The 15,612-nt window shown below is 33.0% G+C and overlaps 2 protein-coding genes across 5 annotated transcripts in view; one reads left to right on the top strand and one right to left on the bottom strand.

The window, feature by feature from the left end:
- Positions 1-10,374, top strand: part of LOC123004454 (NPC intracellular cholesterol transporter 1) — a 32,890-nt gene extending 22,516 nt beyond the window's left edge. For 2 of the 3 annotated variants that reach the window (XM_044397740.1, XM_044397742.1), the window contains 3 exons: positions 2,224-3,596; positions 5,896-6,744; positions 9,745-10,374. In XM_044397740.1, the coding sequence (XP_044253675.1) occupies positions 2,224-3,596; positions 5,896-6,744; positions 9,745-9,869 (2,347 nt within the window). In that variant the 3' untranslated portion in view covers positions 9,870-10,374. Of the gene's footprint in view, positions 1-2,223; positions 3,597-5,895; positions 6,745-9,524; positions 9,605-9,744 lie in introns of all 3 variants that reach the window. The other variant, XM_044397741.1, reaches the window with a different exon arrangement.
- A 15-nt stretch (positions 10,375-10,389) lies between these two features.
- Positions 10,390-14,278, bottom strand: LOC123004456 (sarcoplasmic calcium-binding protein 1). 2 transcript variants are annotated; one of them, XM_044397744.1, is made up of 4 exons: positions 14,162-14,278; positions 13,438-13,604; positions 10,636-10,869; positions 10,390-10,586 (listed from the first exon to the last, which is right to left on the bottom strand). In XM_044397744.1, exons 1-4 carry the CDS (start codon positions 14,211-14,213, stop codon positions 10,455-10,457), a joined length of 585 nt encoding a protein of 194 aa, XP_044253679.1. In that variant the 5' UTR covers positions 14,214-14,278; the 3' UTR covers positions 10,390-10,454. The 2 variants fall into 2 exon arrangements, with proteins under 2 accessions (XP_044253679.1, XP_044253678.1); XM_044397743.1 differs by having other exon boundaries at positions 10,636-10,881.
- Between the last annotated feature and the right edge of the window lie 1,334 nt (positions 14,279-15,612).

The following is a 15,612-nucleotide window of genomic DNA, read 5'->3' on the forward strand; positions in this document are numbered from 1 at the left end:
AAAAACAAAAAGAAAAAACAAGAAAGAATTCTTTAATAAGAAATGAAAAAAAAAAAACAAAAATTGAACAGAAATAAAATTTTTTGCATTTATTTTTTAAGTTATCCAACTCAGTTGAACAAAGTTAATTATTCAAAAGCAAGTTCTTAATTTGACTCTTAAACGTAAACACTGAATTTCTAGAATTAAAGATTTCGATGTATTTGTTCTAATTACGTTATAAGTGAATGATCTTTGATACAATGCGGTGACGGTGATTTTAATAATTTATACTTTATACGTCGGCGATTAATTCTTACCCATTTTGCGGTTTTACGTTTCGTCATTTTATTTGACGTTTCTCGTGCAGTTGGTTCAAAAACAGACATACGTTTTTGGATTCAAAGATGACTCGATTACAAATTATCTTGATCTCTCGATATATTCATAATTTAGAGGCCAATTTCAAAAATATTCCTATGTCCTATATGTTCCAGCATAAACTATGAGTAATTTTACACTTAATGCATTAGATCTGTTTTTGTGACTTATGACACTGTTGTCGCCAATGTGCGATTTATATTGGAATATGGAAAACTGCTCATTTCAAAAAGAATTTCTTAACTAAAATTACAAAAAGTAACAGAAGTAGTTAATATAGTTAAAGGTTAAAAATTAAATTAATGTTGATTGATTTGCGGTTATTGCACAAGTTACTACTACTACACAAGTAACTTATAAATTAATTATATTTTAAATAAAAAAAAACTGAATGTAATAATAAAAGTTGTTTTTTTTATTTAAATATTGCAACAAAATAATTAAACCACAAAAAGTAAACGTAAAATGCAACTAAGAAACTAATTGGTTAGTCAGGAATTTACAAATACGTAATTATTATTGACAAACAAAAAATAAAGAATTTTGACTTGTTATTTATCACAAACTGATAAACTTTAATATAGTACGAAAACATAGATGAATTTTGTACAGAGTGGTTATAAATGATTTTCATCTAGCCAGCTTTGGAATTTTTTTACATTTAACTTTATTTGTGCCGCTCTACTTTTTTGAAAGCTCTAGTTCTGCCATTAGTGTCACTTATTAATTAATAAAAAATTGTTGTTAATTAAATTTTTATTGTTTCAACTAATTTCCAATAATAATTGATAATAATGTATACTTTGGAAGAAAACAAGTTTATAATTGAAGTCTATTTTCGAAGTGGACGCTTAGTAAACGGCGATTTTTTAATTTTGAGTTAAAACAAGTAGGTACCCCCATTTTCGTAAAGCGGCATTTTTTATTTTACATGGAAAATTCACAGCTGGCTAGATGAAAATCATTTATAACCACTCTGTACAAATATGAATTCTTTAATTTTTTTAACAATTTTTAATGGAAGGTTTATATTTTTGGTTGCATCCTTTTCTTACTTAACATTGTAGAACACTTGGATTTAAATAAATTAATGTATCAATCACAGACATCCCATGTTTACGGAAAAGTGTTTAAAATGATTTGTTATATGCCTGAAAGATATCGAGAATGCTTTAAGTCTTTCCCTTCTATTTTTAAACATATGATTAATCAAGCTATAAGAATTTTCTTGAAAATTTTATTAGAGAGTTATTTAAAGATTTAAAATACGTTTCAAAATTTTTATCTTTTCTAATGAAACTCCAGAACGATACCTACATTAAAATGGAAACTTACTAAACACGTGTTACTAGAAATATGTGACCCAGGTGTGTAAATATTCACATCGCACATAACTACGCTTAAAGGTTTAGAGCACTCTTGTACTCGTAGCATTCAAAAATGGATTAAAATTTATCAAAGACCTTTTTTCAATTGGAAAGAATGTTTTATTGCAATTACTTTGTACAGTTGGACACAAAATACTTTGGTCGTCATTTTTCTGACACTTTAATGTAATTCAAGCTTTAACGTTAAAATGAATGAGAATTTCAAATTAATGACAGCTATTATACCTTTCTATCAAAAATATGTACAACTTGTCAACTATGATTGACAGTAGCTAAAAATAAGGTTAACAGTCCTAAAGCATGCTTTACAATTTAATGTCATTCAAGTGACATTGACGACCAAAGTATTTTGTCTCCAACTGTACAATAGCAACTGCGATAACAACATTGATTATTGTAAAATAAAACAAAGATAATAAAACCACAAGAATTTTTCAACCGAAAATATTCGTAAAACAGTATTGTCTTTTTTCAGAAACCCCTACAACCCCAAATGCCTCGCCCCCTACGGCGGCCCCGTCGATCCTGCCATTGCAATGGGCGGTTTCCTCCAACCGGGCGAAAACCTCTCAAAACAACCAAACTACCAAAACGCCACGGCTGTTATCCTAACATTCCTCGTCAACAACTACCACAATAAAACCAAACTTTCTCCGGCAATGGAATGGGAAAAGGCTTTCGTTGCTTTTATGAAAAACTGGACGGCCACCGAAAAACCCGATTACATGGAAATCGCCTTCACTTCAGAACGTTCAATCGAAGACGAACTCGACCGCGAAAGCCAATCCGATGTCGTCACGATCCTCATCTCCTACATTATCATGTTTGCATACATAGCAGTGTCTTTGGGACAAGTAAACACATGTAGTAGGCTCTTGATTGATAGTAAAATCACATTGGGGTTGGGAGGAGTCCTCATTGTTCTAGCTTCGGTTGTTTCATCGGTTGGTCTGTTTGGATTCGTCGGTTTGCCGGCTACTTTGATCATTATCGAAGTTATACCGTTTTTGGTGTTGGCTGTGGGTGTGGATAACATTTTTATTTTGGTTCAAACGCATCAGAGAGAAGGGAAGAGACCAACAGAGACACATGCGCAACACATCGGTCGAACTTTGGGCCAAGTCGGACCTTCAATGCTTCTAACAAGTGTTTCAGAAAGTTGTTGTTTCTTCTTGGGGAGTTTGTCGGATATGCCGGCAGTCAGAGCCTTCGCTTTGTACGCCGGAATGGCGTTATTGTTCGATTTTCTCCTCCAGATCACTTGTTTCGTCAGTTTGTTATCATTGGACACCATCAGACAAGCCAGTAACCGATTCGACATCTGCTGCTTCATCAAAGGATCAAAGAAAGAAAACATCCCGCAAGTCAATCAAGAAGGCCTCTTATACTCATTTTTCAAATCGATTTATGTCCCATTTTTGATGAACCGTTTCGTACGAGCTTTCGTAATGATTGTTTTCTTTGGTTGGTTGTGTTCTTCCATTGCAGTGGTGCCACATATTGAGATCGGTTTGGATCAGGAGTTGTCGATGCCTGAAGACAGTTACGTGTTGAAATATTTCAAGTTCTTGAAAGACGATTTGAGTATAGGACCGCCGATGTATTTCGTGGTTAAGGATGGATTGAATTACAGCGATACGAAGACGCAAAATGTGATCTGTGGTGGACAATATTGCGATTTGGATTCGTTGATTACACAAGTTTTTGAGGCTTCGAAGGTGCCCGAAAGGACGTACATCGCGAGACCGAGTTCTAGTTGGTTGGACGATTATATAGATTGGTCGGCGGCGGCGAGGACGTGTTGTAAATACAATAAGACAACGGGGGCGTTTTGTCCGCATACTAAAGGTGAAGAAGTACATTTTTATTATACCTACATCATAATCCTAAATTAAAACATGATGCAGCGTGCGTAATTTGTCCTTTATAGTACGCTGAAATTTTAAAGTTGTCTAGGTAACAAGAAATAGTGAAATGTCTGGACTAGAGTTCCTATACAGGGTGCGCCAGAACTCGCGCCCCAGAGAAAATTTTCGAGTAAGGTAAGATACCAGGAACATGAAAAAAATGTTTAAAAAATTTTGACATTTATTTTTTGACATTTTACATTTTTTTATATCCATTTAAGGATACTGATGATATGTTTTTTTTACAATTATTTAGTAAAAGGACAAAAATTTTGCCAATAAAAGCCACAAATAACATTGAACACAGTTACAATTTAGGATACAACTTCCTTGTTTCCTCTTTTAAGCAAAAAAACTTGGAAAATTATTTTTCCAACAGAAATAAATAGAGTCAAAGTGCAAACTTTAAACCCACATAACTTCGAAATTTTTATAGATAAATTTTTTTTAACATTTTTTCCATGTTCCTGGTATCTAACCTTACACGGCATTTTTCTCTGGGGCGCGAGTTCTGGCGCACCCTGTATTTGAAGATTTGGGACACTGAACGTCAAACCGAGCCAATTTTGAATTATGTGGATAAGGTATATACGTTCTCTCCTTTTTCATTAAAATTTTTCTTAGCAACTTATGTCAAGTCTATTTCAAAAATTATTTTAAGGTTATAAATTTTGTCCCATTGACAGATTGACATAATTTTACGTCAGATTTAGTCAGGGACGTAGGAGATAAATAGACATTGAGATGCGGCCAGGCAGGAAAAAACTATGTGAACAAAAAGTATACACTAAAGTAAAACAATTGCTGCATGCAGCATTTACCATGAATAATAAAAACTTGATAGTGTCTCCAGAAAACCTTTCAAAACCTGAAACTTACAAAATTAGACCTGACCTGACCTGATAAAATAAAATACTCCAAACAACGGAATAATAAGTCCTTGCTCTTGTTAAAAGCTTCACCTTCGTTTTTGATAAATCTTACTTTTGGGACCAACGCTCCATTTGTCTTACACTGTCTCGAGCGTTGGGACAAGGTGACACAAAAAACTACTCACAGTTTCTTTATGTATTAACACAATAGGACACAGCAGAATTGGTCAGAATGATCGAGGACAGAGGTTAATTTTTATTTGACAAATTTATCTGACTTTATGTGAAATTTTACCAAAACGCCACTGATTTGTATCCCATTTTATTGTTTTTATACGTTAGCCGACGTATACGCTATGATGAAAAAAAGGCGCCCGTGTTAACCCACACGTAATAAGTGATGTTTTATTAAAGACGAATTCGAAGACCAAAATTGGATTTGTGCTCTTATCAGTAAGATATCGACTTTCCTTTTTAGAAAAGAGAAATCTAAATATTTAACAGTTTCAAAATAATTTCATTGTTAAAGTCTAGATTTTGATAAAGTTGACGGTGTTCTTAAAAAAAATGTGTAAAAAGTCTATTGAAATAAACTTTATTGAAGATGTTAGGATACCATTTCTTGGCTCCAAAAAAAAATTATCAATGTTGCAACATTGCAAATATTCTAGGATACAGAAAATGTCCAAGTAATATTCAATTATTGGAAACGGTAGCAACAAAAAAATCAATTTTCAATGTTGTTTGTACTGTGAAATTTGAACGATTAAAGTCAAAGATTAAAAAAATTAATTGACATCATTAGATACCTTTTGGTCGTATCGTATTGGAATAATAAAATTATGTAAACTTGCCGCTTTGTGCTGTTAGACAAACTGTTTAAATTTTAAAAAGAATCTATTTAGACTATTTTTGGAATGATGGTCACAATGTTTCAATAAAAAAGGACGCGCCTGTTTCAATCGTGGGAGCTTTTTTTTCGTCACCCTGTATAAAAGAAAAATTAGAAAACTGACATTCAGTGTCCCAACTCTTCTAATATAGGAACTCTAGTCTGGACCAATTACAACGTGAAAAAATGTGCTTAGCAACGTAAACTAGTAAGCGTCTCTACGAAAACGATTCACAAACAACCTTTGATAATTTTATTGTGTAAATTCACATTTTTTCAATGCTCATAAGATATCGTAAATGGGCAGGTATTATAAAAAATAGCGTATAACACTCGTTTATAAGCGCCTTTAAAACACTTACGTTAAAAGCACTCCGCTGACGCGTCGCGCATGTTTTAAAGGCTTGCTTATAAATTAGTATTATAATATACTATTTATTTCGTAACAATTTTTAAACAAGTCGTTGTTTTTTCAGGCACTTGCGCTACCTGCGACATCTCCTATCTGCCTACCAACCACCGTCCAATCCCCAAAGACTTCGAACACTTTGTTTCTTTCTTCCTGCAAGACAACCCCGATGAGACTTGCGCCAAAGCCGGTCACGCCGCTTACGGCCAAGGCGTCAACTACGTCACAAACAAAACAACTCAATTATCTCAAGTCGGTGCTTCGTACTTCATGGCCTACCACACCATTCTGAAAACGTCGAAAGACTACTACGAAAGTATGCGTGCGGCACGTAAAGTCTCCGCCAATATAACAAAGACAATCAACACCAAAATACCCTCTAGTAATATCGAAGTATTTCCATACTCGGTATTTTACGTTTTCTACGAGCAGTATTTGACCATGTGGCCCGACACTTTGCAAAGTATGGCCATAAGCTTGGCGGCCATTTTCGTAGTGACTTTCCTCCTAATGGGATTGGACTTTTTCTCATCGGCTGTGGTCGTGATAACCATCACTATGATTGTGGTGAATCTAGGCGGCTTGATGTACTGGTGGCACATCACACTTAATGCCGTTTCGTTGGTGAATCTGGTGATGGCGGTGGGAATCGCTGTCGAATTCTGCTCGCATCTAGTGCACAGTTTCTCCGTTTCGTTGAAGACGACGAGGGTGGAAAGAGCGGCCGATTCGCTGACGAGGATGGGAAGTTCAATTTTCTCGGGGATCACCTTGACGAAATTCGGGGGGATTATCGTGTTGGGATTTGCCAAATCGCAGATTTTCCAAGTGTTCTACTTCAGGATGTATTTGGGAATTGTCCTGTTTGGGGCTGCGCACGGCTTGATCTTCCTGCCAGTACTGCTGAGTTATGTTGGTGAGTTTCGACTTTTTATAGGAGGGGTTATGGTAGCGTATGTCTTTTGCTACGGAATTGTTTTATTACTACTGTCTTGATCTTTGTAAATTTTTGTGCTACTTTTTAATAAAGGTGTATTAATCTTTGTTGCTTTTATGTTTGTGATACAAAAAAAAAATATGCATGGGTGATTAGGCATGAATTTTATATGTGAGTTGTTACTGTTATTTATTTATTGTGGTTTTTATCATGAATGTGAATTTTGAATGCTCGAATGCTTCATTTGCATAAACTGTAATCACAAAGCTATCAACAACGATATTAAAATTAACATTTTTTTTTAACAAACTTTATTTCTATTACCTTACTCTAAATTTTCTGAGTGAATGTCGTAACAAGTAACCACCTTGATGTCTTACCAACAATCAAAAAATTTATTGTTAAATATCAATCATATACAGGTGATTTTAAACTACATAGAGTGATTAAAAAGTGTCAGACCAACTCTCGAATGGTGATAGAAGACTTTCAGTCTTTTGGATAAAATACTCAATAGGTTCAAACTTTCTTTATTCTGCATTTTTTTTGGCAAGTTGAGTTATTTTGACTTCTTTTGAGTTCTACTACGACCTTATTGTTAGAATGTTTGCACATAACTAAAAATCATCAGTATACAGAGTGTATCAGAAAAAGTTGAATAATGTGTTTCTTAACATTATGCAAAATTCGTTGATTTTTTTTGAATAATTTTGACCGTTGTATCACAAGAAATAGTATATTACAATCTAGATGGTAAAAATGTCATTACCCCAACCAACAGGTATTAACATTATTCAAAACATATGTTCATAAAATTTTCAGAGCACTTTTGACCACGTTTTTATTCAGACACTTGTTATACAGGGTGTTCAAAAAATCGTGCACTTCCTTAAAAAGGACTAATTGGGTAGTCCCCCAGAGTACTGAAAAAAAGTTTAAAAAATTCTATCTGTCAAATAACTTTGACCTTTATTTTTTTACATTTGACATTTCTTTAAGTCTATTTAATGTGATACTGATGATCTTGTGTATGTTTTTTTTTATAATTATTTACTAAAGGTACAATCATTTTGTCAATAAAAGCCACAAATAACACTAAACAGAATTACAATTTAGGATACAGCTTCTTTGTTTCCTCTTCTAATAGCCTGTAGCAAAAAAACTTAGAAAATTATTTTTTCAACAGAAATAAATAGTCATAGTGCAAAATTACTTTATAACTTTGGAATTTTTAGAGATAGATTTTTTTTACATTTTTCTTATTGTCTAGGGCACCGCCCGATAACACAGTGTCATGAAAGTGCGCGATTTTTTGAACAACTGTATAAAAAGGCACTAAAGTTGAATTATTTTTGTCACAAATATGGCTCTTGCATCAGAGAATAACCATGTGGGTGTAAAAAATAACTTTAATGTTGAGATGTACGTTTTTTTCTGAAATCGAATTTTTTTAATTATGTGAAAACTTGAAATATACAACCAGTTTCCGAAAAATTGTTTTCATTTGTAAGCATCGGTTTTAAATTAGTTTCAGTTTTTTAGGTTAACAATAGAAAATGGACTTTTTAGTACATTGTTTTAAATACTTGTTATTAGGTCGGTGACTATTTGTAATACCTACCTATTCATAACGAATTCATAAAAATATTTTCTACGTTACGTCTTTAAAATGAAAAAAAAGCCAGAAAAGGGGTATATTTTTCTTGGACTTATTTTCGAATACATAAAAATCATACATTTTAACATACTCATAAAATTAAAAATTGGCATTTATTCAGAGAATATTTCCGTAAATCAGTTTTACGAGTTTGTCCATTTTTAGTACCGAATGACTGTAATAAGCTAGTGATTTTTGACATCAAGTTATCAATAAAATCTTATAATATGATAACATTGATTAGCAAAATTCAGATGTGACAGTTATATTCATTTCTTTATTTTTTTGTTTATTTTTTTTCTTATCTAGACAAAGTTGTTCTTTAAAATACTAATGTCTTGCTAAAATGATTCAAATAAATCTATATTTAGGCTAAAATTGGCTTACATTGGTTTACATTTCTGAGTAACTTATTGTCAGCGACAATACTTTTTCTATGGGCCGCGAATTCTGAAAGACCCTGTATGGGTTTAAAATAAATAAAAATCCATGAAAAGTGACAGGCTCTGTATAAAAGTGTCCTGAGGTAAATTCAATCATTGTAAATAGTTTAAATGTAAATCAAAGAAATCTACATTGAGACCAGTATTTTGTGCTAAATAAAAAATTACTACTACAATTTTGCAGCTTACTTCTTGGAGTTTTTCCAATTCTTCAGTTATTAACAAAATATACTGTAGTCACATATGTATGACACATTTGAAAAAAGAGTTTCCACTAATTGTTTACTATTTTCTCGACTATTTTTTTAATGTATATTATCGTTATGAGTATGACACAGAAAATATTTACTTTTTGTTACTTTAATTTTAAATTCTGAGCGCCCCACAGGTTATTTCATGTTTTTTATTTAATAAACAATAGTTAGTTTAATCCGTTATTCTAAAAGACATCAAGGTAACACTTTGTGATTACATTTTAAGCCATCATTTCATTTTTTTTTGGACAAGAAATTTTTATTTTAGCCCATTCAACGTTTTGGTATTTATGTAAATAGGGCTTGAAACGTTGGACGTGGCCGGTTTTGTATTTTTTTGGGTGTAAATAAAATAAACATCTGTGATGATTAATCGAATAAAGCATGTAATATGTTTTAATACAGGAACCCCGATGAATAAAGAGAAATTGGCGAAACACAGGAATTTAAACGGAGACCATTTCCAGGAAACGGAATTCAGCAGAGTAAGAATTTCATGTCAATTTTAGCTATTCTTTTTTGTTTCATTGCATTGTAGTGTTTATTAACACAGCGTAGTGGCAAAGTTTTAATTTCATTATTTTGTAAAATTGTTGAATTTTTTATGATTTTGCGTTTGTTTAAGGCGTGATGCAAACCAGACGCAGATACCATCACACACCACCAGAGGGCGCACCGACGATTGTGTCACCTCTGCTGCCATCCACTTCAAGTGCCCATTACGATGCTATAGTATCCGTAGACACGTGATTAATCATGTGACTATTATAAGTGTTAGTTTTATTAAAGAAATTTAGCCCTTTGTTAGACTTATCGAATAGGTGGTGTGTACATATATTATACTCTCATTTGTTACTTGATAGTCAGGGAGTTTTGTGGTGAGTGTACATGTCTTCGATTGTGATCAAGAATCTTGACCAAAGTATTAAAATATCATTTTTCTCTAAGACTGCTCGGTCGCAAACTTTTCTATTGACTAATACAATAAGATGAAATTACAACCGACTTTGTTGTAATTTTGTACTTATCTTAGATGAAATTTACTTAAATGTTGTAACGGCTTATTTATTTTTCTATGTGGCTTTTGTGTTTCTAAGGCTAAGTTGTATATATTTAGTTAGAAAAATGCTCATTTGTTTGGGAAAAAAACAGGGTCTTTTTTATGGCCGTTTCATATTAAGTTGTCCTCTAACATTCCGAAAATTATTGTAAATTTATATTTTTGTGCTAGAGTGTGATTAAATGTATTTTACAACTCGTTTGTTTTATTAGCTAAAAATTTATTCGTTTAAAAAATGCAACAAAAACAATATAACACTTAAATTAGTATCAGACTTAAAGTTGGAATTCTGCTAAGGGTCCAAACAGATAGATGGCAGGACAGTTGTCATCAGGGTTGCCAAGAAACTGAGCGTATAATTCTTGGTAACGCGACAAAGTTAAACCACCTCTTCGCCTATCATCATCCTGTAAATTATCACATGACTTGCATAGCCTGCTCGACGTCCTAACTCACGCTTAATAAGTTGTTGAAAGCTTCATCAACGATTTCTATGTCATCTATTGCGAATTTTGTAACGCAGTTGAATCTATATTCGTCCGCTCCGATAACTCCATCGTCGTTCAAATCAACCATTTTGAAATTAGAGTCGATGAACATTTTCATAGCTTGGGGGAAGTCCTCATATCTCCGACCCATGCAACATTGTTGAACCGCCTGTTTGAATTCCTCGGTGGTGATTTTGCCGTCCTGTAAGAGCTCCTGTGTCAGAAATATTACAAGAATGTTAAATGATTGTGTGTCGTGGGCCCGGATCTAAACCACAGAATCTAGGCTACAAAGACCAAACTCTACCAAGCATCGGTGCGAGGGGCTAACATTTCTTACATCTACGCCCAATTGAAAAAAATTATAAAAATTTCTTTCCAACGGGGAATGAAGTGACGCTTTATTCCCTCGTTTTTGACTAATAATCTAGTACTTTACAATAAACTGAAATTGAAAAAAACTGACTAATAAATTCCTTGATACCGATTTTTATTATTAAAATTGCAATTGAATTGTATATTTTGACATACAGGGTGTTTGTGGATTGCGAGCAAATATTTTAACCACTAAGAGAATTTGTTATGAAAAGTCGAATTGAAGACCAAAGAAATTCCGTATCCAAATTTTATTTTTGCAATTTTCCCCCCTATGATTTTCATGAGCCGTTCAATGTGTCTGTCCTTGTTAGTTGGAAGTAAAAATATCAATGAAAATAAATTGCATTGTACTCGTATGTTGACCGTGAAAGTTTTTATACAGAAACAAGGAAACTTTTTGTCCAGAAAAATTATCACTTGTTTACACGTGTCAGTTTAGTCAGTCGTTAATGCGCTTTCGGGTGAATTGTGCACATCGACTTGAAATCAAATTGTCAATCAAGTCATTTTGGCCAAACGCCAAATTAACTAGTGTACAGACATCACTTCCAAGACCGATTTTCACTAAATGTTTGGGCAGCATTCATTGAAGATCACCAAATTGGACCCCACATATTATCTCAACGTTTAACTAGTGCCGTTTATCTGGATTTTTTGGAAAATGTGTTGTCCAATCTGGTGGAGGACGTCCCCTTGGCGACACATGCGGTATTTACAAGTGGAGCTCCATCAGATTATGTCAAAGTCGTCAACCAATGGATCGAACAATCATTTTCCCTAGAGATGGATTGGTCGCCAATGACCACCGCGGTCACCAGATTTAAATATGTGTGTTTTTTTGGAAGATCACATGAAACAATTAGTGAATTAGTGTACGCAGCTCAAATTTATACCTTCGAAGGGCTGTGTGTGCGAACGCAAGCTTCCCTAGCCCGAAGAGTACAAGAAGTGTGCGTTGACAACGAATGACCACATTTCGAGCAATTTTTTATAATAGAAAGACTCACTATCATTGACACTGATCTACCCTAATGTAGCGATAATTTTTTTGTCTTTACGCTGTTTACGTTCCGTAGTTTTTTCTTATGAATGAACGTAAACATCGTATTAGGACATAGGCGGGGACGGGTTTTCAGCCTCAACTTATTTTTAATTTTAACTCAGAAATGACGTGCTTTCGACAAAAGTTGGAATAACGAAAGTTGTTTCTTTTGACGAGTCCTATTAGTGGTTAAAATATTTACTCGCAATCCTCAAACACCCTGTATAATTTGAAATACTTCTAATTTTTTAAATGTTATTAATTAATTTAGTCTGTTGGGAGGAAAGTGTTAATTTTAACTTTTCTTTTTTTGTATCAGTTTAAGAATTTAAAGGCTTTTTTCCACAATCACTCTATAAAGAGACTTTATTCCACACTTTAGATGCGTATAAAGTACCACTTTATCCACTAGTGGAATAAAGTTGTAAAATCACAGGCCCAAATTATTCTAAACTTAATTAAAAATTAAACTGACATTTGTCGTGACGTTTAAATTAGCCAAAAAATAAGAAATAAAAGTTCCCTAAAAAAACCTTATAATGATCCTAAGTAAGATTTGAAAATCAAAATTGCTAACAAAAACTTTTAGATGAAGAACTTTCATTCTAATTCTCTTAAAGAATAACTCACATTTCACGTAAGTCTTCTTCTTTCGAATTTTTAAAACATAAAACAGCAGACTAAAACCTCCAAAATATATATGTATTTAAAAAAATGTGGCATTCCAGCCTTCTTTTTCAGAACATGAATAAAAAATTTTATTCGCAATCACTCTATAAAGAGACTTTATTCCACACTTTAGATGCGTATAAAGTACCACTTTATCCACTAGTGGAATAAAGTAACTTTATTCCACTGTTAGTAACTAGTGCATCACGTAACAGCTTACTACGTTTAACCGAAAGCACATTTGGCGTGACGTTTAAATGTCAGTTTAATTTTTAATTAAGTTTGGAATAATTTGGGCTTGTGATTGTGGATAAAACGTTATATTGCAGTCGTGTGTTAGTCGCTCGAACTGACGTTCTCGCGGTTAAACATTCTTGCGTGAATAAAACGCTATCTAACACACTCTTACAATAAATAACTATTATTTTAGCTTGATAAGAAAAACTATTTTTTTGTTTAAAAAAATAATAAAAAAAGTCAAAAACACAATGTTTTGGGCCCATAATCACTGCAAAATAAGTTTGTTTTGATTGAAGAGCTTTTTTGGTATGTTAGTCACTCGCGCTTTCAATTCTACCTACTCAAAATGAGCGCATGTGTGTGGAAATGGAAAATCTGTGCACTGTGCAGAAGAGCTGTTAGCATTCATAATAAAGCTGGCAAACTACCTAAACGCCAAACCTTATTGAAATCGGCTAATTCAGCAATCTCTTCCCACAAACTCAACATGATATGTTGGTACTCCTGAAGACGTGAAAAGCTGAATTCTCCTTTACCCTCAATTATCGTTGCCCTTAAGGCCAGACAGGCGAAATCGCGCTCGTCCAAATAACCGTTATTATCCGTATCTGAAATTTGAACAGTTGGCAATACTCAATCCGGGGATACCCATAATAAATTTTGTCTTATTTTCGCGCTTTAACACCAACAATATTGTCCGTTATCTTAATAGTCTATTTTTAAGTAAKTGCCACAGCTGGCTTTTTAACAGAGTTAATAATTGTTATTGGCAAAGCTTTCGCTATTTTGCCAATGAAGCTTAAAATAATTATAGGTTTTTACTCTATTCCAGAGTACAATGACTCGACTAGAAAAACCACCAAAAATTAGAAATAAATGAAATCGACAAAATGTAGCTCATCAATTACTAGCTCATATAAATAAACCAGTAGTGAAAACGGAATAAAAATAATAAGTCCTGTAACGTTTTATTAATAGTGTATGGCTTCATAGTTTAGATAAAAGCGAATAATACGAACTATAATAATATAATTCTAGTCTATTTTCGCCAAAAACATGGTGTGTAGGTTTGAAAATACCTCTTGATTTATGAATAGTGACAGTTCTATTCCCGACACGGAAGTATGAAAGTAATCTTTTTTTAAATGTTATTTTAATTACCCACCGTAAAGATATTTGACGACGAAACTAACTCTGTTGTCCCAACTGTAAGCCATTATAATTTAATCAAATCAAACACAGAACCTCACTAGAACCGAAATGTGTTTGTACTGTGGTAAAAATGAACGGACCGGCCGGTGTCTATTTTTGAAAAGCCGCGTTTGCGTCAGGTCGGAAGTCGAACGAACTCATATACTGATTGGTCCAAAGACACTTGTGTAAATTTTCACTAGTTCAAAAACTTAAGATTTACTTTCTACACAATGTAAGTCCTTTGACGAGCTGACCTGACCTGACTGAATATTGCGAGATCTCATTTTTTTTTTTCTAATAACACAAGGCGACAAAAAAGTCATGTCGTGACAACTTGACAAATTTTATATCATTTTGTTCGCCTCAGTAAGACAAATCAAATGCAATAAAAAAAATTCAAAAAGTCCACACACTTTATAATAAATAATTTTTTTCTAATTTAAATGAATTTAAAATACTTTAACTTTAAAAAATCATTACTCAATAAGTATTAGGCCGATTTCCTTCAAATAAAGACCATTCTAAAGGGATGATATGCAATTTCAAATTGAATATTGGCAAACTTTTCTTCGAACAGTGTTCGAATAAGTTCGAAGTAAATCGAAGTAATCTAAGGAAAACCCTACGAGTAAATTTTTTTTCTTTGTCACCATCGTGTAGAGCATCTTTTTATTAGTAAGAATCCAAATTTTTAAAATAATATACCGAGTGGTTTTCAAGATATGATTTTTTGAAGTTAAGGTTTGCTATTCAAGCATTGCTCCATATAGGAGAAATGCATGTTAATCTTACTTAAAATTGCATTTTTATATAAGTATTTGTTTTAAGACTCTTCTTTTGCTTAAAAATGGTCAATTGCACCTTCTTTGTTCTAATTAGAATAAACAAAAACTGTTTCTTTACTTAAAACAAACAAAGAGTACCAGAGTACTAATTAAAGCAAATAAAGAGTTTTTTTGTTCTAAAAATGATCACTGATCATTGAGCAAAAAGGATCTAGAACTTTAGAGCAGTAGCTTTAAATATAAGAACAAATCTTTTTCAAATTAAATGACTTTCCATTCAGATTCCAACTTGTTCACTTTGTTCTAGCTTTCTGAACTTTTTTTTGAAAATGTTCTCAGCAAATGCTTTTTCATCACTTTCGAGTGATGTTGAATGCAATAAGTCAGTTGCTTCGTGTGCAACTGTTATCACAATAACTACTACCTACAAGCTAACTGAAGCTAATCGTACCAACAAAATAAATCAGGTGACTTATTGCATTTAACATCACTCGAAAGTGATGAGAAAGCATTTGCTGCAATTGACCATTTTTAACCAAAAGAAGAGTCTTAAAACAAATACTTTTATAAAAATGTAATTTTAAGTAAGATTAACATGCATTTCTCCTATATGGAGCTTGATTAACAAACCATAATT

The sequence above is a fragment of the Tribolium madens genome, unplaced genomic scaffold (genome assembly GCF_015345945.1).
Source record: "Tribolium madens isolate multiple individuals breed KSU strain unplaced genomic scaffold, Tmad_KSU_1.1 Scaffold_1;HRSCAF=32;Tcas5.2_LG8, whole genome shotgun sequence".
NCBI classification, from domain to species: Eukaryota; Metazoa; Arthropoda; class Insecta; order Coleoptera; family Tenebrionidae; genus Tribolium; species Tribolium madens.